We start from the raw sequence: 25,296 nt of genomic DNA, 5'->3' as shown, positions 1-25,296 counted from the left end.
GGAATCATTCCAGGTGCTGAATATCTGACAAGACCCAGGGGGTAACAGTACTAAATGTTAGACATGTGCAATTTGTTTAGTTTTTTAACATATTTCGAAAAAAAAAATTGTTAATTCGGAAACATCCAAATTAATGAAAACCTGTTTAACAAATTTTTCAGAATATTCGTAAATTAGAAAAAATTCGGAAATTCGAAAATCTGAAATAATAACTAACAATTAAATTATAGGTTTTGGAATTTCCTTTCAAATTTGGCTGTTAGAGAACGTAATGAATACCATGTTATCCAAAGTTACTAATTATCCGAAATAATGAATGCTGTATCTAAACAAATGGAACGTAACAAATTAATAATAAATAACAATAATAATAATAAAAACGTTTTATTATTTATTATTAATTTGTTTCACTGCATTTATTTAGATACGGCATTCATTATTTCGGATAATTCGTAACTTTGGATAAATTTGTATTTGTTACGTTCACTAACAGCCAAATTTGAAAGGAAATTCCAAAACCTATAATTTAATTGTTAGTTATTATTTAGAATTTTGAATTTTCGGATTTTCGTTCTTTTGAGATTTTCGGATTTTTGAATTTTCAAATTTACGAAACTATGAATTTTCGAATTTATGAATTATCAAATTTTCTAATTTATGTATTTACGAATTTACGAGTTTTCAAATTTACAAATGACCCGAAAAACGAAAAAAAAAAAAAAAAAAACGAATGAAACGAAAACGAAAACTATCACATTTTTTGGCAGTGCACATGTTTACTAAATGTACCCTGAGTCCAGACTCCATCCAGGCCATGCTCCCTCGCATGTTTCGTCCTGCCCACGTTAAGGTCAACAATAAAGGTTACGAAATGTTATAACTTGAAATATGGTCTGAAAGGTGGAGTTACATTATTTTTATTTTCTTTGATACCAACAAACCAATAAAAAGGGAGATGTGCATATTTCATCTATAATGATTACAAGCAATACCTAATGCCGCGTACACATGAGCAGACTTTTTGACCGGACTGGTCCGACAGACCGAGTCCGGCGGACAATTCAACCATGTGTGGGCTTCATCAGACCTGCAGCGGACTTTTTCGGTCAAAAATCTGATGGACTTTAGATTTGGAACATGCTTCAAATCTTTCCGACGGACTCAAGTCCGGTCGAAAAATCAGTTCGTCTGTATGCTAGTCCGACGGACAAATAACGACACTAGGGCAGCTATTGGCTACTGGCTATCAACTTCCTTATTCTAGTCCGGTCATACGTCATCACGTACGAATTCGTCGGACTTTGGTGTGATGGTGTGTAGGCAAGTCTGGTCGTTAGAAAGTCCGTCGAAAGTCCGTTGTAACTCAGTCGAAAATCCGTCAGAAAGACCGTCGGACCTCTGTTGTCGAAAAGTCGGATCATGTGTACGCGGCATAAGGGATCGATTGGCAACAGTCAACAGGCTATGAAATTTTAATTCCAGTAAATTTGCAAACAATAATTGAAAAAAAAAATCAAAGTAAATCAAATTATACAAACTCATTGAAATGTTTCTAAAAAATATCCAGATTTTGCATTCTCAGATAAACCAAAATAATGTTGAAACTGGTTCCATCCGTCTCATCCAGATACATAGTTAATCTGGTTTGAAAAACACACAAGTCCATCTAGTCCTGGGTGGTGACTACAATGATTGTATGAGGATGGTCAGAGCCGGGATAAGGAGAATCCAGAATATGTGGGAGCCTGGGAAAGAAATACATTCATATTATTTTCCTTTTCTAAGACAACCTGCGGCAGAGTCTAGTCTACATTGGCCGCCATGCTGGACGAATCTCCATGAAATTGAGTGTGAATATTTAAAAAAGCAGTTTCCTTAAATGGCACCATAAGAAGGTATCAGATTTCTGCCCTTGCTTAGAATTATTAATTCTATTGTATTAATAATATTAATAATAATGAAAAGAGACCTATGGGTTTTGTTTTTGTTTTTTAAATCATACTTACCTAGGTGGATGCTGCATCTGTCTCCTGACGGCTCTAAGACTGAGAACCAAGCGATCAAACACCACCAATTGCTCGGTTCTCAGGGCTCCCAGAGCAGAGAGCTGGTGACTGTCAGTCACCGCCTCTCTGCTCTGCCCCCCCACCTCCACCTGTGCTCACTGGAGTGCTGGGCTGTGGAGGGGGCGGGAGCAGGCGGGGCTCAGGCTCTCAGTGGATCGCTGTGAGGCTGAGCCGGGTGCCGGTCCGGACATGTGGGCAGATCCCGACTTCATTGTCGTGATCTTGCCCGAGCATTGACCGGCTCTGACGTCAGCCGATAGCAGGCTTCAGCCCACTGTCTGCTGAAAATGGGTTACTGAAGTGCAGAACAGACTGCATTCCTGTGATCCATAGGAGGTACAGCTAAACAAGCTTTACCCGTACTTCTCCTTTAAAAAGCCTTAGGACATGTATCGCATATGGTGGTCCACATGGTGGTTTTGTCTTCACATTGCAAAACATTTGAAATACGGTAGGTAAAAATTCTCATCTACAAGGTCTCAACGTCTTGGATATTAAAATAAGTAATAATTAATTCTAAATAAACCTCCATCCAGCACCCCAAACACTCTGCAATCCTTGAGTTCTTTATAAATCTGGCGGCAAAATATCAATATCACAATCCAGGAAGACATCAATACATTTCCATATCTGCTACCAAGATTAAAATTTCATGGATCATCGCCCATGAAAAATTTACCAGCATTGCAAATACAGTAGTTACATAGTTACATAGTAGGTGAGGTTGAAAAAAGACACAAGTCCATCAAGTCAAACCTATGTGTGTGATTATATGTCAGTATTACATTGCATATCCCTGTATGTTGCGGTCCTTCAGGTCCTTATCTAACAGTTTCTTGAAACTTTCGATACCCCCCGCTGAAACCACCGACTGTGGAAGGGGATTCCACATCCTTGCCGCTCTTACAGTCAAGAACCCTCTACGTAGTTTAAGGTTAAACTTCTTTTCTTCTAATTTTAGTGAATGGCCACGTGTCTTATTAAATTCCCTTTAGTGGAAAAGTTTTCTCCCTATTGTGGGGTCCTCAGTATGGTATTTGTATATTGAAATCACATCCCCTCTCAAGCGTCTCTTCTCCAGAGAAAATAAGTTCAGAGCTCACAAGTTTTCCTCATAACTAAGATCCTCCAGACCCTTTATTAGCTTTGTTGCCCTTCTTTGTACTCGCTCCATTTCCAGTACATCCTTCCTGAGGACTGGTGCCCAGAACTGGACAGCATACTGCAGGTGCGGCCGGACCAGAGTCTTGTAGAGCGGGAGAATTATCGTTTTATCTCTGGAGTTGATCCCCCTTTTTAATGCCAATATTCTGTTTGCTTTGTTAGCAGCAGCTTGGCATTGCATGTCATTGCTGAGCCTATCATCTACTAGGACCCCCAGGTCCTTTTCCATCCTAGATCCCCCCAGAGGTTCTCCCCCCAGTCTATAGATTACATTCAGATTTTTGCCACCCAAATACATTATTTTTTATTTTTATACATTGAACCTCATTTGCCATGTAGTCGCCCACCCCATTAATTTGTTCAGATCTTTTTGCAAGGTTTGCACATCCTGCGGAGAAGTTATTGCCCTGCTTAGCTTAGTATCGTCTGCAAATACAGAGATTGAACTCTTTATCCCATCCTCCAGGTTGTTTATGAATAATTTAAACAGGATTGGTCCCAGCACAGAACCCTGGGGCACCCCACTACCCACATCTGACCATTCTGAGTACTCCCCATTTATCACCACCCTCTGAACACGCCCTTGTAGCCAGTTTTCAATCCATGTACTCACCCTATGGTCCATGCCAACGCACCTTATTTTGTACAGTAAACGTTTATGGGGAACTGTGTCAAATGCTTTTGCAAAATCCAGATACACCACGTCTACGGGCCTTCCTTTATCTAGATGGCAACTCACCTCCTCATAGAAGGTTAATAGATTGGTTTGGCAAGAACGATTCTTCATGAATCCATGCTGATTACTGCTAATGATATCATTCTTATTACTAAAATCTTGTATATAGTCCCTTATCAACCCCTCCAAGAGTTTACATACTATTGATGTTAGGCTAACTGGTCTGTAATTCCCAGGGATGTTTTTTGGGCCCTTTTTTTAAATATTGGTGCTACCTTGGCTTTTCTCCAATCAGCTGGTACCATTCCAGTCAGTAGACTGTTCTTAAAAAACCCCACTTCAACCCACCCCAATTGATTTTTAGCTTTCTTTCTATCCTAGCCATCAAAACTCTTATCTTCGATGTGTCCCCAATTCCTTCCACTTGTTTCACTCTTTTTTTCTCTTTGTTTTAACTCTTCACCTTATTTTTCTACACTTAATAGGACACTTTGGGGTGTAATTATAAAAAAATAAAAATCAGTTTATCTTCATGCAAAACTACATATGTTCTGTGTGAATGCCAGCAAAATTGAGTGTTTCTCGGCTATTTTCTTTCCAGGTCAGATGTTCTTTATTCATAACAGTAGCATGAATCAGGAAAATACCGCATTATGGCCATTTGATGGAGCTGTTGATCATAGAAGATAAATATTTATTTCACGATTTATGATTATTTACGATAATTGCCAGCTCCATCAATTGGTCATAATGTGGTATTTTCCCAATTCAAGATACCCTTATGAAAATTACATTTGTTTTATAAATACTCCCTCATATGTCCATAGGTCGGGTTTGTTTGTGTTGATGGGCGGGTTCAGTGCTGCAAAGGGACAATGTTATTCTAACAAACCTCTCACTAGGGACGTATCACCATGACTCATCATGAAAACTGTTATTGCCGCTTATCACCAGATTCTCACCATTTATCACACTATATTCTACATCTGAATTTAATGAGTCAGGGTGACAACTCAGGAGTAGGGATGAGCCGAACACCCCCCTGTTCGGTTCGCACCAGAACATGCGAACAGGAAAAAAATTCGTTCGAACACGCGAACACCGTTAAAGTCTATGGGACACGAACATGAATAATCAAAAGTGCTAATTTTAAAGGCTAATATGCAAGTTATTGTCATAAAAAGTGTTTGGGGACCTGGGTCCTGCCCCAGGGGACATGAATCAATGCAAAAAAAAGTTTTAAAAACGGCCGTTTTTTCAGGAGCAGTGATTTTAATAATGCTTAAAGTCAAACAATAAAAGTGTAATATCCCTTTAAATTTCGTACCTGGGGGGTGTCTATAGTATGCCTGTAAAGGGGCGCATGTTTCCCGTGTTTAGAACAGTCTGACAGCAAAATGACATTTTGAAGGAAAAAACACATTTAAAACTACCGCGGCTATTGCATTGCCGACAATACACATAGAAGTTCATTGATAAAAACGGCATGGGAATTCCCCAAAGGGCAACCCCGAACCAAAATTAAAAAAAAAAAATGATGTGGGGGTCCCCCTAAATTCCATACAAGGACCTTCAGGTCTGGTATGGATATTAAGGGGAACCCCAGCCAAAATTAAAAAAAAAAATTGACGTGGGGTTCCCCCTAAATTCCATACCAGACCCTTCAGGTCTGGTATAGATTTTAAGGGGAACCCTGCGCCAAAAAAAAAAAAAAAAACGGCGTGGGGTCCCCCTAACAATCCATACCAGACCCTTATCCGAGCACGCAACCTGGCAGGCCGCAGGAAAAGAGGGGGGGACGAGAGTGCGGCCCCCCCCCCTCCTGAACCGTACCAGGCCACATGCCCACAACATTGGGAGGGTGCTTTGGGGTAGCCCCCCAAAACACCTTGTCCCCATGTTGATGAAGACAAGGGCCTCATCCCCACAACCCTGGCCGGTGGTTGTGGGGGTCTGCGGGCGGGGGGCTTATCGGAATCTGGAAGCCCCCTTTAACAAGGGGACCCCCAGATCCCGGCCCCCCCCCTGTGTGAAATGGTAAGGGGGTACTTACCCCTACCATTTCACTAAAAAACTGTCAAAAATGTTAAAAATGACAAGAGACAGTTTTTGACAATTCCTTTATTTAAATGCTTCTTCTTTCTTCCTTCATCTTCTTCTTCTTCTGGTTCTTCTGGCTCTTCTGGTTCTTCCTCCGGCGTTCTCGTCCAGCATCTTCTCCGCGGCGTCTTCTATCTTCTTCTCCTCGGGCCGCTCCGCACCCATGGCATGGGGGGGGAGGCTCCCGCTCTTCTCTTCATCTTCTTCTCTTCTTCATCTTCTTCTTCATCTTCTTCTTCTTCTTCTCTTCTTCCTTCTTCTGTTCTTCATGTCTTCTCCGGGCCGCTCCGCAGCCATGCTGTGGCATGGAGGGAGGCTCCCGCTGTGTGACGGCGTCTCTTCGTCTGACGGTTCTTAAATAACGGGGGGCGGGGCCACCCGGTGACCCCGCCCCCCTCTGACGCACGGTGACATGACGGGACTTCCCTGTGGCATTCCCCGTGACGTCACAGGGAAGTCCCTCAAGTCACCATGCGTCAGAGGGGGGCGGGGTCACCGGATGGCCCCGCCCCCATTATTTAAGAACCGTCAGACGAAGAGACGCCGTCACACAGCGGGAGCCTCCCTCCATGCCAGCATGGCTGCGGAGCGGCCCGGAGAAGACATGAAGAACAGAAGAAGGAAGAAGAGAAGAAGAAGAAGAAGATGAAGAAGAAGATGAAGAAGAGAAGAAGATGAAGAGAAGAGCGGGAGCCTCCCCCCCCCATGCCATGGGTGCGGAGCGGCCCGAGGAGAAGAAGATAGAAGACGCCGCGGAGAAGATGCTGGACGAGAACGCCGGAGGAAGAACCAGAAGAGCCAGAAGAACCAGAAGAAGAAGAAGATGAAGGAAGAAAGAAGAAGCATTTAAATAAAGGAATTGTCAAAAACTGTCTCTTGTCATTTTTAACATTTTTGACAGTTTTTTAGTGAAATGGTAGGGGTAAGTACCCCCTTACCATTTCACACAGGGGGGGGGGCCGGGATCTGGGGGTCCCCTTGGTCCAGATTCCGATAAGCCCCCCGCCCGCAGACCCCCACAACCACCGGCCAGGGTTGTGGGGATGAGGCCCTTGTCTTCATCAACATGGGGACAAGGTGTTTTGGGGGGCTACCCCAAAGCACCCTCCCAATGTTGAGGGCATGTGGCCTGGTACGGTTCAGGAGGGGGGGGCCGCACTCTCGTCCCCCCCTCTTTTCCTGCGGCCTGCCAGGTTGCGTGCTCGGATAAGGGTCTGGTATGGATTTTTGGGGGGACCCCACGCCGTTTTTTTTTTTTTTTTGGCGCGGGGTTCCCCTTAAAATCCATACCAGACCTGAAGGGTCTGGTATGGAATTTAGGGGGAACCCCACGTCAATTTTTTTTTTAAATTTTGGCTGGGGTTCCCCTTAATATCCATACCAGACCTGAAGGGCCTTGTATGGAATTTAGGGGGACCCCCACATCATTTTTTTTTTTTATTTTGGTTCGGGGTTGCCCTGTGGGGAATTCCCATGCCGTTTTTATCAATGAACTTCTATGTGTATTGTCGGCAATGCAATAGCTGCGGGTAGTTTTAAATGAGTTTTTTCCTTCCAAATGTCATTTTGCTGTCAGACTGTTCTAAACACAGGAAACATGCGCCCCTTTACAGGCATACTATAGACACCCCCCAGGTACGAAATTTAAAGGGATATTACACTTTTATTGTTTGACTTTAAGCATTAATAAAATCACTGTTCCTGAAAAAACGTCCGTTTTTAAAACTTTTTTTTGCATTGATCCATGTCCCCTGGGGCAGGACCCAGGTCCCCAAACACTTTTTATGACAATAACTTGCATATAAGCCTTTAAAATTAGCACTTTTGATTTCTCCCATAGACTTTTAAAGGGTGTTCCGCGGCATTTGAATTTGCCGCGAACACCCCAAATTGTTCGCTGTTCGGCGAACTTGCGAACAGCCAATGTTCAAGTAGAACATGAGTTCGACTCGAACTCGAAGCTCATCCCTGCTCAGGAGGACAATTACAAAGACAGTTGTCACCCCACAACAGGACGTGTCTGAAAAAGGACTTTAATGGCAGGAGGATCACCAAGGATTCAATTAATTTGGCTTAAATAACAAAGAGTTTGTCAGTTTCTCTCATCCCTACTTATTATACCAATTTAAAGAAAGTACAAAAACTTACTATTGATGGTGGAAGAGGTGGATTCTGTAGAGGATAAAAATAAATAACAGGTCAATGGTATATAGATTGTATATACTGATTACATCAGATAATCAAAACTTTAGTAGCCTGAGTACCACTGATTAGTCTAACAGTTCACCACTTAGCGACCGCCCACAATGTACTGCGTATGAGCTGCTGTTGTAGGCAAAGTGAAGTACATGTATGTCACTGCTTACTTCTGGGCTTCGGATGGCACTTACTGTGATTGTACGCAGGGGAAACCTGTCAGCAAGTCCTGACCAATGATCAATGATTCAGTAACCCCAGGGACCCTTTCTCAATAGATGCATCCAGTTACCTCACCTTTTTTATATGTTTGTAACTGTCATACGAGCTAATACCTCATACATGTTGTTATCCCATACCAGGGAGGGACCCATCCACGCAACCCCTCGGTTTAGCAACACACTTTCAATGCTAATGTGACACTTTCTGGTTAATTTCGAAACGACCATCGTTATGTAAAAAAAAAAAATGAATACTGTTGATGTTATAACCTGTATGACATTTATTACCCCTCAATAAAAATCTATTAGAAAAAAAAAAAAAAGAACTACAACCTTATGTGCAGCCATTGCCAGGGCCAAACACACAGGCAGAGCAAGAGCGGCATAGCGCCAAAGCCTCTCGAGAATGGTTCACCATGAAGTTGTGGCTCTAAATGGGAGACTCCAATGAGACTCCATAGGTCCCAGTGGACACAGGGGGCACCCACATACCTGACGATGGTCATCATGTTCAGGGCACAGTTAGTGAAGCAAGAAGAGAATAAAATTATATTAAAAGCATAGCAAGAGTGTGTAAGTCACAATATCACATCTTATTTTAAAACCTGGCTTTAATGTGACATTAACCTTATGCCCTAAGCCAGTGATGGTGAACCTTGGCAGCCCAGATGCTTTGGAACTACATTTCCCATGATGCTCATGCACTCTGCAGTGTAGTTGAGCATCATGGGAAAGGTAGTTCCATCTGGGGAACATCACTGCCTTAGGTGCTCAATCCCAATCTAAATGTCATAGTATACAGCTTGGCCTGCAACTGAAACCACAGAGGGGCTAATTTGAAAGTAATGATCTAATCTTTTTTTTTTTAATTGTTTATTTATTAAGTATATTCAAGTATACATAAACAGAGTGTTCATTCTCTTAGAAAAGACATTGATAGCAGCATATTTTCTATGAGGTAAAACATTTTTTTTTTTTTGTAGCTTATTATATATCAAGAAGAAATAAAATTAGGTGTCAAATGATTTTCAGATAATACATACACATCATGGTAGAAATAAGAGGGTCAGTTAGTGAAATAAAGCAATGGCCTGGTCCGTAGCCCTGCTGCAGTTAATCAATATAGGAAACTGACTTTATATCTCATTAACTCTGGACTACCTGGGGGTTCTCTATGTTGTATTCAGAGGAATCCCAGTGTCCCCATATAGCCTCAAATCTGGGAAGGGAGTCATCAATTATGGCTGTGATACGTTCCATTCTGCGAATATCTGTAATTACTGACAAAAATTGTGCAAAAGTAGGGGGGGTGTTAGCTAACCAACATTGGGGTATAACCCGTTTAGCCGCTAGTAAGATGAAAGCCATCAGTAATGATCTAATCTTGTCCACAAAGGCAAGACAATTGTAGTACATTTTTTTTTACGGAAACAATGTATCCAAAAAAGCAAAAGGAAACAAATTATCAAAAAAAGAAAAAAAAAACACAAAAACTAAACTGAAAACAAAAAAAAGGATAGTCATGATCCTAGTCCCAGAGTACAGTTGTAAGGTCTGTGTATCTTGTTGAGACAAAACTTTAGATATTCGATACTATGAGGGTTTAAGCTGCTCACTTGATACTGGCCCGGGGCCTCCTGATGAAAGAAGTGATTGGCTCTTCCGAAACGCGTCCCGTGTCTACACTGTGTTCATCCATCTATGTTTGCTCTTAGCAGCCAGGTCCCCCCCACACACAAGGCACCTATCTCTGGCACTATTTTGGGCTCTGCACACCAAAGCATTCTTATTGGCTGGAGCCGCGGCCTCGGTTCCCACGGCTACACTGCAGGCAGTGTTCTCTGAATGGCAATGAGCTGCTCCTCATTTCCACCTGTCAGTAGCATATGAGAACTTTGGTTGCATTCCCTGATCTGCTTGTTGTATCCACCTGACAGCGATTCCAGCCATCCATCCATCTGGGATGAGGGGCCACTGACATGCCTGTGTTTTGCTACGCCATGTGAGTTCATTTGTTTTACGTGTTTTAACTATTTATAATAAATTGGCATACTACACTATTTTTGGGCTCCTAGCGCTTCTCCCCCTCCCTGTTTTTCCTAATGTTAACCCCTTGGCATTGAAATGCCATCCCTGACCTGATCCTAAAAATCAACCCTTAAAGAGTTACTAAACCAAGTCACTATATCTGGTCTCCCCAGGACTCTGCAGTCACTATATCTGCTCTCCCCAGGACTCTGCAGTCACTATATCTGCGCTCCCCAGGACTCTGCATTCACTATATCTGATCTCCCCAGGACTCTGCAGTCACTATATCTGCTCTCCCCAGGAGCCTGCAGTCACTATATCTGCGCTCCCCAGGACTCTGCATTCACTATATCTGATCTCCCCAGGACTCTGCAGTCACTATATCTGCTCTCCCCAGGAGCCTGCAGTCACTATATCTGCGCTCCCCAGGACTCTGCAGTCACTATATCTGCGCTCCCCAGGACTCTGCAGTCACTATATCTGGTCTCCCCAGGACTCTGCAGTCACTATATCTGCTCTCCCCAGGACTCTGCAGTCACTATATCAGATCTCCCCAGGACTCTGCAGTCACTATATCAGATCTCCCCAGGACTCTGCAGTCACTATATCTGCTCTCCCCAGGAGCCTGCAGTCACTATATCTGATCTCCCCAGGACTCTGCAGTCACTATATCTGATCTCCCCAGGACTCTGCAGTCACTATATCTGATCTCCCCAGGAGCCTGCAGTCACTATATCTGCTCTCCCCAGGAGCCTGCAGTCACTATATCTGATCTCCCCAGGACTCTGCAGTCACTATATCTGCTCTCCCCAGGACTCTGCAGTCACTATATCTGATCTCCCCAGGAGCCTGCAGTCACTATATCTGATCTCCCCAGGAGCCTGCAGTCACTATATCTGATCTCCCAAGGAGCCTGCAGTCACTATATCTGATCTCCCCAGGACTCTGCAGTCACTATATCTGGTCTCCCCAGGAGCCTGCAGTCACTATATCTGATCTCCCCAGGACTCTGCAGTCACTATATCTGATCTCCCCAGGACTCTGCAGTAACTATATCTGATTTCCCAAGGAGCCTGCAGTCATTATATCTGGTCTCCCCAGGAGCCTAAAGTCACTATATCTGGTCTCCCCGGGAGCCTAAAGTTACTATATCTGGTCTCCCCAGGAGCCTGCAGTCACTAAATCTGGTCTCCCACAGTACACAGAACATGGAAATGCAATTATTTTAGTAAATATAAACTGCTAAATATCTTTTCTCATCAACAGTTAGAGCAATTTTGTGACTTTTTTCAGTGCCTGGTAAAGCTTCTAGGAGGAGTTTTCATACTGCACTGGCTGTCTATCAGGATGCAGGAGCCATGACCCTCTGTTTGGACAGTGCTGATTGGCCCTGTGCTGATCACATGCACTCTCCCAAGAAAAAAAAAACTCTCCAGCAATTCACAGCAAACTGAGCATTTGCAGCCTGACTACAAAGGCTCTATCTTATCCAGACCTGTTCTGGAGTCAGTGGAAGAAAAAAAAAATATTTCTGCCTCTTACATCCTATTGGCTCATATTGCTGAAGGGCAGTTTCATCAGCCAATTGGCAGGAGCAGGGAAGAGTTGGATCAAGTGTTCAACTCCAGGGTCTTGTAATCACTGGCCTATTATAGCAACCAAGGGTTGGGAGTTTCATGAGGTCTCTGCAAGGTATGTAAGTCTTCATACTGACACATAATCACACACATAGGTTGGACTTGATGGACGTGTGTCTTTTTTCAACCTCACCTACTATGTAACTATGTAACTATGTATAGAACACACTTTCCTCTACAATATTCCTTTTAGGAAACTTCTCTAGATGTGTATTGAAGGAAAAAAATAGGACAACTGTGTACGGAATCTTGAATGCTTTACCCATCATCACCATATATAATGTACAACAAGAGCAACCACTCAAAGATATGATCATCACATTATATTGTACAAGTATAAAATAATCCACAGGACTTCCACCATTGTGATCTGATAGAAGAATAAAACACTTAATAAGAGTGGTGGAAACTGGACCAGGAAAATAGAATAAATGATACAAATTGAATACATATTATCAGACATGATGACATTCTTCATTGTTAATTGTATGTCTGGTTTGGATGAATACAATTTTGGGTTGGGAATTTGGGTTTAAAGCAAATGTGATAATCACTGTAGGCCCTCATGGTTCCCCAAACTTTAACCCATCCCTAACAATTATCATTCACCTGTCCTTTTGATGGCCATAACACTTAGCCCATCCCTAAAGTATAACCCTTAAAGAGGTAGTAAACTCATTAAAAAAAGAAGAAAATCCTCCTACAAGGCAATGTTATAGTGTGCTAGTATGTGAAACTTACCTTAAAACAAAGCCCTCACCGCTGACAGGGCTTCGATCTTCACCCGGTTTTCCTTCCAGGTCCGCAGGCTCTGGTCCTTGAAATGGACAGCATGCGCAGGAGTTGCTGTTCACGACACAAGGCTCCGAAGGAATCACACGGATATACCGTTCCTTCAGAGCGCAGGTGCCAGTGACGTCACCAATGGCTTCACAAGTAAATATCTCCTAAACAGTGCACGTTTAGGATATATTTACTCCAACTATAGGTAAGTCTTATTATAGGCTTACCTATATGATACGATCATCACATTATATTGTACAATTATAAAATAATCCACAGTAATTCCACCATTGTGATCTGATAGAAGAATAAAACACTTACTAGGAGTGGTGATGGTGGTGGTGGAAAACGGACCTGGAAAATAAAATAAAAATGATAAAATGAGCACATATCATTAGACATGTTGAGATGATTCCTTGTTACTTGAATGTCCGGTTTGAATGTTTGAAATTTGGGGCTGGGAATTTGGGATTGAAGCAAATGTGATATTCACTGTAGGTCCTCATAGTCCCCCAACTTTACCTATTCCTAACAATTATCATTCACCTGTCCCTTCCCTGGCCATTACACATAGCCCACCTCTAAAGTTTAACCCTTAACACTTAAAATTCTTCCTGGAGCTCAGGGTCGTTCCTTTCTAAATCTTGTTGGCTTATATCTCTGAAGGGCAGTTTTATCTGCTAATTGGCAGGAGCAGGGAAGAGATGGCTCAAGTGTTCAACTTTAGGGTCCTGTAGACACTGGCCTATAAGAGCAACCAAGGGTTGGTGGGTTTCATGAGGTCTCTGCAAGGTATGTGAGTCTTCATACAGGTATAGAACACACTTTCCTCCAGAATATTCCCTTTAGAAAACTTCTCTAAATCTGTATTGAGGGACAAAAGTAGGACAAAAGTGTACGGAATCTTGGATGGATTATATCAATGATATGATCATAACATTATATTGTACAAGTATAAAATAATCCACAGGACTTCCACCATTGTGATCTGATAGAAGAATAAAACACTTACGAGGAGTGGTGGTGGTGGTGGTGGTGATGGAAAACGGACCTGGAAAATAAAATAAAGATTATAAATTGAATACATATCATTAGGCAAACTGAAATGATTAATTGTTACTTGTATGTCTGGTTTGGATGTCTGAAATGTGGGGTTGGGAACTTGGGATTGAAGCAAACATGATATTCGCTGTAGGTCCTTATAGTCCCCAATTTTTGACCCATCTCTAACATCTGTCATTCACCCGTCCCCTCCCAGGCCATAACACTTAGCCCACCCCTAAAGTTTAACCCTTAACACTAAAACTTCTTGGAATCTTGGATGGATTATATCAATGATGTGATCATAACATTATATTGTACAAGTATAAAATAATCCACAGGACATCCACCATTGTGATCTGATAGAAGAATAAAACACTTACGAGGAGTGGTGGTGGTGGTGGTGGTGATGGAAAACGGACCTGGAAAATAAAATAAAGATTATAAATTGAATACATATCATTAGACAAACTGAAATGATTCATTGTTACTTGTATGTCTGGTTTGGATGTCTGAAATGTGGGGTTGGGAACTTGGGATTGAAGCAAACGTGATATTCGCTGTAGGTCCTCATAGTCCCCAATTTTTGACCCATCCCTAACATCTGTCATTCACCCGTCCCCTCCCAGGCCATAACACTTAGCCCACCCCTAAAGTTTAACCCTTAACACTAAAACTTCTTGGAATCTTGGATGGATTATAACCAGCAGATTTGGCTGTCTCCAGTCACCTGTATGCTAACCACAGAAATTGGACCCCCTCATGGGGGTATATAACATCCATTCTATCTGGATATTTACATACAAGGTTCATTCTCCTGCAAGACAGTGAGATTTGTTCTCTGCTTTGCTATCTTTGAATACCTTGATTGTGTCCTGAAGAAGACTAACGGTGAAACGCGTTGATACACAAGGGCTCACTGTATACTCTGTATCATTATACATGATTTTTAACCTTTGAATGCTCTATTCATGTATTGTATTTTCATAATAAACAGTGTTATTTTTCTATACTTTGCTATTTGTTTTATATGCCTCAAAAATCCGACCTAGGGATACTTAGCAAGTATCTCTTTCTGTTTTTGTTCCCCTAAACCTAAGGATGTGGCAATGTGTGTGCTTTTTTTCTTATTTGATAGCCTGGTCTGTTACAGGAAATGGAAAAACAATAGATCTACTGGCAGGATCAACAGGTGATAAAACTATGTTATGGGGTGGGCTAAGAAAACCAATACGTGTTGTGTTGATGCTACTGACAGACTGCATTGTACATTTAATATAGTTTGTCTTTAAATAATCCAGCCTCTACATTTCACCTCCCAAACCCCAACCCAAAGCCCAGTGATAACCTAAACCTTAACTTTTTTAATCCCCAAATACTAAGCTTTCACCTGATTCATTGGGCTGATATAGCCAATTATGGCCAGAAACTTCCAAGCTGTCTCCTTCCCATATTTAAGATTCAGGTATGTTCAGTAGATTCATCTGTGGTACATCTGTCTGTTGAACTCCCTATCAGAGTTCCTATTTCCTTCTCCTTCCTGCTCACTGATTTGGTTCATGTCCTAATCCTTTCTACATTGTAGAGAATCGGTGATGTCCAGGAGACATACAACAAAGTCCTCTTTTATTCTGGAATAATCTCTGTTCTAGAAGGAGTTTTGGTACTATGGGACCATTTGGGGCTTATTCCAAATAGGAAGGAGCAGAGAACATCGCTCAGGTGAGTAGATCCAGGTGCATGAATGAATGAGCTGAAGGACCCCTCCCAAGGGTGCAAGCCATGGCTCCCCCCGCCGTATAGACTGAAAAAAGGAAGAAACAGCTGCACACCAGGATAACGAATATGAGTCCTTTATTCTTTGTTCTTGATCCAAAAAACAAAGTGAAACACCACAGGAAAACGGCAACCAAAATGAAGATAAAAATCATAAAGCATAAAAATAATGTAACTCTCCAACAACAAGTTTACCTGATCGCCTAATTGGTCCAATTGTCAGAACACTGAAAGGATCAAAACTCATGGGGGTTCCATCACTTCCATCTATTGCTGTGGCACAGACCTAGAAACAAGCAAGGACATTAAGAAATGAGGAACGGGTGACACGTGTTCATCGGTATAAAATGTCCTCTATGAAAGTTTCACATTATTCACAGAGTTAAGTTACTGGCTCACAGGCTTAGACCTTATCACTTTCATATATAAAGAATATAATTGGTAAATGTTGTGCACTATATAGCCATATATAGGTATGATTTATATTACAGCACCCATTGAGTTCCTTGTTTTTGGGTTTGTGATGGAACTAAAGATGTGTAAATAACGTTTGTTTTAGGAAGGTAATGCTGCATCTATATGCTATTAATGCTACATCATACAAAGATATTGAAGTCAATTGCTCTCCTCCAACCTTGTGGTAACAGTTTGATGAAGACCCTTTTCTGTTCCAGCATGGCTGTGCCCCCCCCCCCCTGTACAATGCCAGCTCCATAAAGACATGGTGTTACTAATTTGGTGTGGAGGGACTCAAGTGTCCTGTACAGAGCCCTGACCTCACCCCTACTGAACAGCTTTGGGATGAATTGGAATGCTGATGGTGAGTCGGGTCTTCTCATCCAGCATCAGCATCTGACCTCACAAATGTGCTCAAATTTACACAGACACCCTCCAAAATCTTGTCAAAAATCTTCCCAGAAGAGTGGAGGATGTTACAACCACAATGGGGGCAACTCTATTTTAATGACCGTGAGCGGAAGGCCAATGCCATATTAAGGGCCATAGGTTTTGGTACTGGATGTCCAACAGGCTCATATAGGTGTGATGGTCATGTGGCAATATATTGTACAGTATTTACAATGCAGGTAGAGCTGGAGGATTTTTTAAATGCCGTTTCCTTCCTTTGCAATATTTTTATTGATTTTCAACAAAGTAAGAATAGTAACATTAGTGTTCGGACCAGAGATCTTAAAAAAATCACAATACGTATTATGTCCCACACTAAATAAATACATTAGATATTTTCTTATTTTCATGGGTGGTCAGATCTAAAGAAAAACTTTGCCATTGTCAACTATTGAATGTACAGGTTCCTCAGTTTACCAACCCCTCCCTCCCTTTCCCTGAAGAGGACACAGGGACATCAATAACTCTTTGCAGGTTCCCCTGACCTGGTGGTTATTGGAGTTACTCCAGGTAGAAGTACTGAGAACAGGACATAGATGGAAGCTTCAGAACTAGTGGAGGTGCATGCAGTGGATTTAATAAGTTGCTTAACATAATATTTCCCCAGGGTGTCTGTGAAGGGTCCCATTTATCTAGGTCATGTCATATCTAGTAGTAGTTACATTCAACTGGATCGCAGGACTACCACCTATGAAGCCTTCCTGACCCCAAGGACGGGGGGGGGGGGTTCACAACAGTTACACCTCCCGTCCTGTTCTTGGACAATCAACTTTTACACATGTCACAGTGATTGGATTAAGGTGTCTGTGCTACCTGTGTGGTTTTAAATGATACAAGAGAGAGAAGGACGGCGCCCTCTAAATGCAGCAAGTATGATAAAAGTTTTTATTACAATGGATAAAAAACACTCACATTTGAGTTGCTAAAAGCCAGCATATAATATAGGTTCATCCGCATGTTCCCGGGGGATGTGGGTGTCACAGGCCAGTGGAGGGGATCCTGGGATATGGATCCTGTGTCCTGGGTAATGGTAGCTGTTCCGGTGGTACTGTGGGTGCTCAGAGCCTCCAGGCGGCTAGGACGTCAGTCGTGGATCCTCTGTGGAGCGCCGTGCTGTCCTGTGTCTTTACTTCTGGGAACGGAGTGGGGCGGGCGGTGCTTCGTGTTCGGAGCAATGCTTGCTCCTACATCTGGCTATAGCTGTCCGGAGGCTCTGAGCACCCAAAGTACCACCGGAACAGCTACCAGGACCCAGGACACAGGATCCATATCCCAGGATCCCCTCCACTGGTCCGTGACACCCACATCCCCCGGGAACACGCGGATGAACCTATATTATATGCTGGCTTTTAGCAACTCAAATGTGAGTGTTTTTTTATCCATTGTAATAAAAACTTTTATCATACTTGCTGCAGTTAGAGGGCGCCGTCCTTCTCTCTCTTGTATCATTTAAAACCACACAGGTAGCACAAACACCAGGCTCACTGCTCACACTTGGGAACAGCTCCACCCTACAGACAGCTGTTCTGGTGTAGGAGTCGGGAGGGCTTTCAGGTGGAGACAGCTCTACGAGAGAGAGACAGGCTGTCTCTAGGAGTGTAAGGCTGCGGGTGGCAGTCTGAGTGTGGATGTCTGCAGGAGGCAGATGTGGCCTGCGACCAAGCAGTGCGAAGCTGAGCAAGTATTTGCATACCGGGAGGACAATACTACTACTAAAGAAACCCCACCTGGATTACCGATGAGCTACACCATTCAGGATCCCCCAAAGCAGACATTTGATGCTCACATTTGCTTTTTTTAAGGTGAGAAGTTAGAGAGCCCGGGTTCACCGGAGCCCCCATTAAAAGATCATCACCTGTATCGTCCCACATATTTGATCCCAGCTACAGCTACATATTATTATGAACTTTTTATTTAAGAAGAGAATATTATGAACTTTTTATTTATGAAGAGAATTTTTGTCACATACACACTTGGACCATTTTGTTGAATACTGTTTTTGCTTATTCACAGTTGATGTTCACGTGTTTATAGCCATCATAACTGCACTTATAAGGTCACAGTAATGTCACTCATTTATGTGATAGATTTGAAGCGCAAAGTCTTTTCACTGCCTTTAACAGTATTCACATTAAAAAGTACAATTTTACATCACAAGCACAGCAGAAATTCTGATGTCTCTTTCCTTCATAAAGGCTACACTGTTGTTTTCCTCAACATGTTTCGCCCACAACAGCTTCATCAGGAGGAGCGTTGCCAAATAGTGAAAAGCCAAATAAGCATAATTTCATTAACATCTAATTTTCCATCCCATCAATGGAAAGGGTTTGTGTCCCCACAATCCTAGGGTGGTGCCTTAATGACCACAGGAGAGGCAATATGACCTCAGTATTTGCTGTATTAAAAATCTGTCACAAGAGGGCACTAGGTTCAGCTGTGCACATAGATCCCAACATACAGCTTGCCAGATTTAAGGAGGCAAACATTCATATGCAGGCTGGTGTGCTGGCTCCTCCATTGGCTCAGGCAGTGGACATTGGCACATTGATTAGCCTGCTACTCCTAAATGTCAGGTTTTACATATCTACCCCTTCCATGTGTCCCCAACCTTTGCCGATCTCTAGATGCCTGGACTGTGACATCTACAAAGTTGTATGTCTAGGATTAATGCTAGGCATAGAAGATTATTATAATTTTTTTTTTCTCCTAGATATAAACACAAAGGATTGTCTGATTTCCAAGGCATCATTCCTCCAATCATGATTCTCCAATTGCCCAATAAAATTGCCTTATGCCGCGTACACACGGTCTGACTTTTCGACCAGACTGGTCTGACGGATGCCGACGGACCAAATCCGGCGGACAATCCGATCGTGTGTGGGCTTCACCGGACCTTCAGCTGACTTTTCCAGTCGAAAATCTGATGGACTTTATTACCAATGTTTTGATCCTGTTGACTATATAGTTGCAGGATTGTTCAGTATGTGGAGAATCATAGAGTTCATGGACTGTGTTTGCCCGACTCCTTACATTGTGTGACTGCATTCAGGAGATTCAGGGATTATCAGACTGGTCATGTTTCTGATTTAGCCATCACCAATAATAAATAAACACTTAATTTCTAGTACTGTCCGGTAAATTCACCTGAGCTTCTTGAAAACCTTACAGATTGCATGTAATTAGACAATAAAAGCCATCACTCTGGGGAGGGGGCCATCTTTTTGAATGTATGCCTCTTTGTTTCAAGTGTCCTGGTTATGGACTTTTGGACTAGACCAGCCATTTTATCTGCCCTAACTCTCTTTTTATAGCTGGAAACCAACTTACAGGTCTACAGGATCCAGTATTGATGTTACACAGGCTGACAGCACAGTGTAGGTACACTCTGTCATAGCTTCCAAAAAACTTGGACATCTGCACAGAAAACCGTCCTTGGCTGGAAACACCATTCTCTTCAACACTTAGAGTTCCATCATGTATTTTAGGACAGCTAAAGAAAATAAAAGTGAGATAAAAGGACATTTTACAGATAATCATTTAATACACATTGTACTAAAAGACAGAAAACTAAAAATGTACATAAAATGGTTTACTGTATATACAGTATGTAAAGGGAAAGGCCAAATAGATCTTTAGTTTTGGATGGACACAGGTGGGTTGAACCATCCAGCAGCTTCTCCTGTCTCTGGAAACTGGTAGAGAGATCTCTGCACCCAGGTTTCCAATATTTTTTACCTTTATCATCTGTTATGGGGATCCCAGTCTGCTGCCCATGTTCTACGGGAGCAGACCAAGGTTGGTTCACAGATTCCTCATCCATCACTCCCGGCCATGGAGAAGGAAATGTCAGGTGTCAGTAGATGGATCTTATTACATCTAAATGTACCTGTTTTGAATGATGTAGTATCTCAGGGGGTCATTCACATCATTTGTTAGAGTGCCGTAGCAGTTTCTCATCACCAGGACAAAATTTGATGTGTCTCGTAACAAAATGAAGACTCCAGCGTGCAAGTAGACTCCAACGTACAAGTATTCCTCAGAGGACAGGGTAACTTCTGGCCCTTTGTATGGAGTTGTGTAGTTGCTATCTTTGTATAGAGCCATGGTGGCCCTGTACAGTAAGCTGCATTTCAAATAGCAAAATAATGATAAACAACAATTAAACATACAATGCTAACATCTTACATGACAGCTAAAAGGTAAACTGGTAAAGTATGGTAAGAATGGAAGGAAGGAAATTAGAAGGGCTTAATCCTAATTACAGACAATATACCAGTACACGGGTTCTCTGCATAACTGTAGGATAGATGAAAGAGACCTACAGTAAATACAGATCATACCACAGAAAAATGACCATCACATGACTATCCTGATAAAGCTGCCATGTTCCCATAATCCCTTATTACTGGAAACAAGTCATTAGCCTTGTGTAGTCAGTAGACAGGTGACAGGACCTCTTGGTCTGATTATATAGTCAGGGGGTCAATGAGGTTTTCTTCTATTTAACAAGAGTCCTTTTTACCATGTGACAGCTGGCAGTAGGGTCATGTGATGAGTCTGGGGCCAATTCATTGATTGTAGGTAGCAGACTTGATAAAAATGTACACTACATGGGTAAAAGTTTGTAAAAAATACCCTCCAGGTGATAGAATTCAGGTATTTATATGGAAAAATAGTCTCAATACTACATCATATAAAGACAATCTAGGCAACTGTGTTCTTCCAACCTTGTGGTAACAGTTTGGTGAAGACCCTTTTCTGTTTCAGCATGACTGTGCCCCCCCCCTACCAGTGTACAAACTGGTAGAAAAGGAAAGACTCGGTAATGATTAAGTACATTTTTGTGTGGACCGTGTTTTTTTCTTCTCTTTACGCTGTGGAAGCTGTGATATCTGTTTTATCCATTTTCAGAAGATTCCAAAGTTTCATATGCTACATCAATGAAGTGCGGCCAGCCTTCTTTTTCCTTTTCTACGATCACGGACCGGGTCGGCACTAATTGATGCATCTAGGGGTTGTTTGTTCATTCCCCCACCTGGAGTGGTCTTCTTTCCCGTTGTCCCCTATGTACAAGGCCAGCTACAAAAAAGACATGGTGTGACCAGTTTGGTGTGGAGGTACTCAAGTGTCCTGCACAGTGCCCTGACCTCAACCCTACTGGACATCTTTGTGATGAATTGGAAGACTGATGGTGAACCTTTTTTTTGCGCACCCAACGTGAGTAAGTGAGCCTGGTCTTCTAATCCATCATCAGGACCTGAACCCACAAATGGGCATAAATTCCCACATATATATCCTGGGGCCCTTTACTACGATCCCACAATGGGTCCTTTCACATGTTCTGCAGTGAGCTTCCTTCCGACTGTATTGGGGCCCCCCAGGGTGGCAGAAAACAAGAGATATATGTCACCAACATACCAAGAAAATATAAGGGTCCAAAGCAGTGGGAGAACTATCAGGGTTGCAAAGGTTGTCTTGCCTCCGGGCCCTGGTGTTCTGCCACTGTGGGGTTCCCCAGCCGCCTCTTGCTGTCCTGCCTGTCCTAAGGACGGGAGAAATCAGTCTTTTTTTTCAGTAACTGAGAGTCCTGGTGGAGTCCTTCCCGCAACTTGCTCTTCTCCCTGCCAATAAGGAGATTGGGCGGGCGTGGTTGTGTGAGCGGTTGTGTGATGGGGGAGGAATCACCCGCAGGAGCTGACTGGGGACGCTCGCACTCTCAATAGAGATTGTGTTACTCCAGCGGCAGCCCGAGTATGATGCGGCACATCCGCTATGAATGCAAACAAAAAGACATATTTTTTTGGGGGGGTCGCACAGCAAAATGTTGGGGGGGGTCAGGTCCCCCTCTGGCCCCCCTAGTGACGCGATTGAAAATAGGCATCTCCCCATTCTACCTCTCCACACCACAATTGCAGGCCGCCGCCGAACATCAAGTTCCGGGGACCCGCTGCAAATTTAAAGGGACGTACCTGTACGCCCATTTGCCTGCCTGTGCCATTCTGCTGTTGTACATCTGTGTGCAGCGGTAGGCAAGCTGCTAAGTTAAAAAAGCAAAATAACATTAAAAAACCAAATAAGTAAATGAATAAATAAATAAATATCATGATTGGGGGATGCATTAAAGCTCTATGCGGTGTTACAGAACAGTATGATTTTCATGGACAGTCTTAGCATCAATGTATATTGGAAGCATGCATTTTTTTTTTCCTTTTACAATAAGCTTTGCTTATGTTTGGTCACTTTTACTGCCAACTGGAATCTGGTTACTGTAAGTTTCCTGCCCCCCTGATGTATTTTCGGTTTTTGCTCTATTTCTATAGAAAAATTCCCACAGTCATTCATCCAGTGAATCTGGATGTACATTCATTCTGTGTGAATTGGGCAAACACAAATGCTCTTTAGGCTCTTCTCTCTTATAAACACTTGTTCTTTCTTATTATAGGCAGTAGGAAAATACTGCATTATGGCCACTCGAAGATGCTAAAGGAGTATAGGAAATATACACTGCATGTATGAGGGGAGGCCACTAAGTTCTTACCATCACCATGATCTAGATGTGCTGGTTTTTAGGTGGATATCTTAGTAATATGAATGCCAATTTTTGTTTTTGTAGGTCATGGTGAATTATAATTAGAGCCAAGAGAAATTGAGTAGGTGTCATGTCATGTCTTTATTAGGTTCCTCCATCTTCAAAGGAAATCTTCCCAAATAATCCATGAAGAGATTTCGGCTGTATATGGACCATCGATGAAAGCTGGGTATATCTATATGATCTCGAGACACAATTGAGTAAAACATGGAAACATGCTTCATCACCCACCCCCAAAAAAGGCTAATGCCCCATACACATGATCAGAAATGCCACCAGCAAAGCTCCCATGAAAGCTTTTGGTCGGAAAATGCGACCGTGTGTACGCTCCATCAGACTTTTGCTGGCCGAATTCCAGCCAGCAAAAGATTGAGAGCAGGTTCTCTATTTTTCGGTCGGAAAAGATTGTTATCCGAAAATGAATTTGTCAGCATGCAATTCCGACGCGCAAAAAATCACGCATGCTTGGAAACAATTTGACGCATGCTCGGAAGCATTGAACTTTATTTTCTCAGCTCGTCATAGTGTTGTACGTCACCGCGTTCTTGACGGTCGAAAGTTCAGAGAACTTTTGTTTGACCGTGTGTATGCAAGCCAAGCTTGAGCGAAATTCGCGTTGGAAAAAAACATCCAAGATTTTTCTGACAGAAATTCCGTTCGTGTGTATGGGGCATAAGGTGCAACACTCATCCATTAATCAAGGCTCGGTATTCAACTTTGTTCGACATGACACCTACTCCATTTCTCTTGGCTCTAACTATAATTCACCACGACCTACAAAAGCAAAATTCAGCTTGCATATTACTAAGATATCCACCTAAAAAACTGCAGATCCCTAGCACATCTAGATCATGGTGAGGGTAAGAACTTATTGGCCTCCCCTCCTATTCGTAACAAGGGATCCAATGTAACAAATTCTAAAGAAAAACACTAACCATTGGTTCCAATTATTTACCGATTCCCTCTAGCATCCTCTACAACTGTTACATCTTATCTCTTGTTACAAAGACATAGATATTTTCCGTTTCCTTCAGTTCCATCTAGTGGCTATAATGCAGAATATTACTGATGCCCATAATAAAAAATAATTCAGAAGATAAAATAACCTAAAACACATTTGTTTTTGCCCAGTTCACACGGAAAAAAATGTACATGAAGATTTGTTGGACGATCGGCTATGAAAATTATTGTTAAATAGACCCCATGATACAATGAAGCTGGCTACTCGGTAATTTTGGAACAATTGTTTATTGGCTACATAGCAGGTTACAGCAGTAACATAATGCCGCGTTTCGGCCAAAGACATGCACACTAAATAGACCCCGTACATTTATTCTTTGTTGTGAGGCATTAGTTCTAGTGTCTCCTCTAGCTCTGGATATTCAACTATGAAAATCTTGGTTGGATCCATCAGATTAGATGTATCCAGTGTTTTCCACTTAAGGGGATTAGACATGTGCACTGCCGAAAAATTTGTAAATTTGAAAATTCCGAATTTGAAAATTCAAAAATTCGTAAAAATTTGTAAATTCGTAAATTATAAAATTTGGAAATTCAGAAAATGTGTGAATTTGTCAATTGGTAAATTAGAAAATTTGTAAATTCGTAAATTCAGAAATTCAGAAATTCGGAAATTTGAAAATTCAAAAATTTGTAAATTCGGAAATTTTAAAATTTGAAAATTCGTAAATTCGTAAATTAGAAAATTCGTAAATTCAGAAAATTTGTCAATTCATAAATTAGAAAATGTGTAAATTCGTAAATTCGTAAATTCGAAAATTCGGAAATTCAAAAATTTGGAAATTCAAAAATTCTGAAAAATTTGAAAAATTAAAAAATTCCAAAATTCCAAAATTCCAAATAATAACTAACTAAAAATAACTAACTCACTATTGAATTTCCTTTCAAATTTGGCTGTTGGTGAACGTAATGAATACGAATTTATCTAAAGTTACGAATTATCTGAAATAACAAATGCTGCATTTAAACAAATGGAACAAATTAATTAATAATAAATAATAATAATAATAATAAAAAGTTTTTATTATTATTTATTATTAATTAGTTACGTTCTCTAACAGCCAAGTTTGAAAGGAAATTCCAATACCTATTA

General features: G+C 41.8%; 1 protein-coding gene across 1 annotated transcript in view; it reads right to left on the bottom strand.

The window, feature by feature from the left end:
• Nucleotides 1-839: 839 nt before the first annotated feature.
• LOC141148142 (pancreatic secretory granule membrane major glycoprotein GP2-like) overlaps nucleotides 840-25,296 on the bottom strand; it is a 74,245-nt gene continuing 49,788 nt past the window's right edge. Inside the window, exons 12-19 of the mRNA XM_073635330.1 lie at nucleotides 20,481-20,717; nucleotides 19,922-20,084; nucleotides 15,884-15,974; nucleotides 14,296-14,334; nucleotides 13,884-13,922; nucleotides 13,193-13,225; nucleotides 8,155-8,178; nucleotides 840-1,745 (exon numbers count right to left, since the gene is read on the bottom strand). Of these exons, the coding sequence (XP_073491431.1) occupies nucleotides 1,684-1,745; nucleotides 8,155-8,178; nucleotides 13,193-13,225; nucleotides 13,884-13,922; nucleotides 14,296-14,334; nucleotides 15,884-15,974; nucleotides 19,922-20,084; nucleotides 20,481-20,717 (688 nt within the window). The 3' untranslated portion in view covers nucleotides 840-1,683. The remainder of the gene's footprint in view (nucleotides 1,746-8,154; nucleotides 8,179-13,192; nucleotides 13,226-13,883; nucleotides 13,923-14,295; nucleotides 14,335-15,883; nucleotides 15,975-19,921; nucleotides 20,085-20,480; nucleotides 20,718-25,296) is intronic.

The sequence above is a fragment of the Aquarana catesbeiana genome, linkage group LG06, assembly GCF_042186555.1.
Source record: "Aquarana catesbeiana isolate 2022-GZ linkage group LG06, ASM4218655v1, whole genome shotgun sequence".
Lineage (NCBI taxonomy): Eukaryota > Metazoa > Chordata > Amphibia > Anura > Ranidae > Aquarana > Aquarana catesbeiana.
This window is presented reverse-complemented; position numbering and strand designations above follow the sequence as displayed.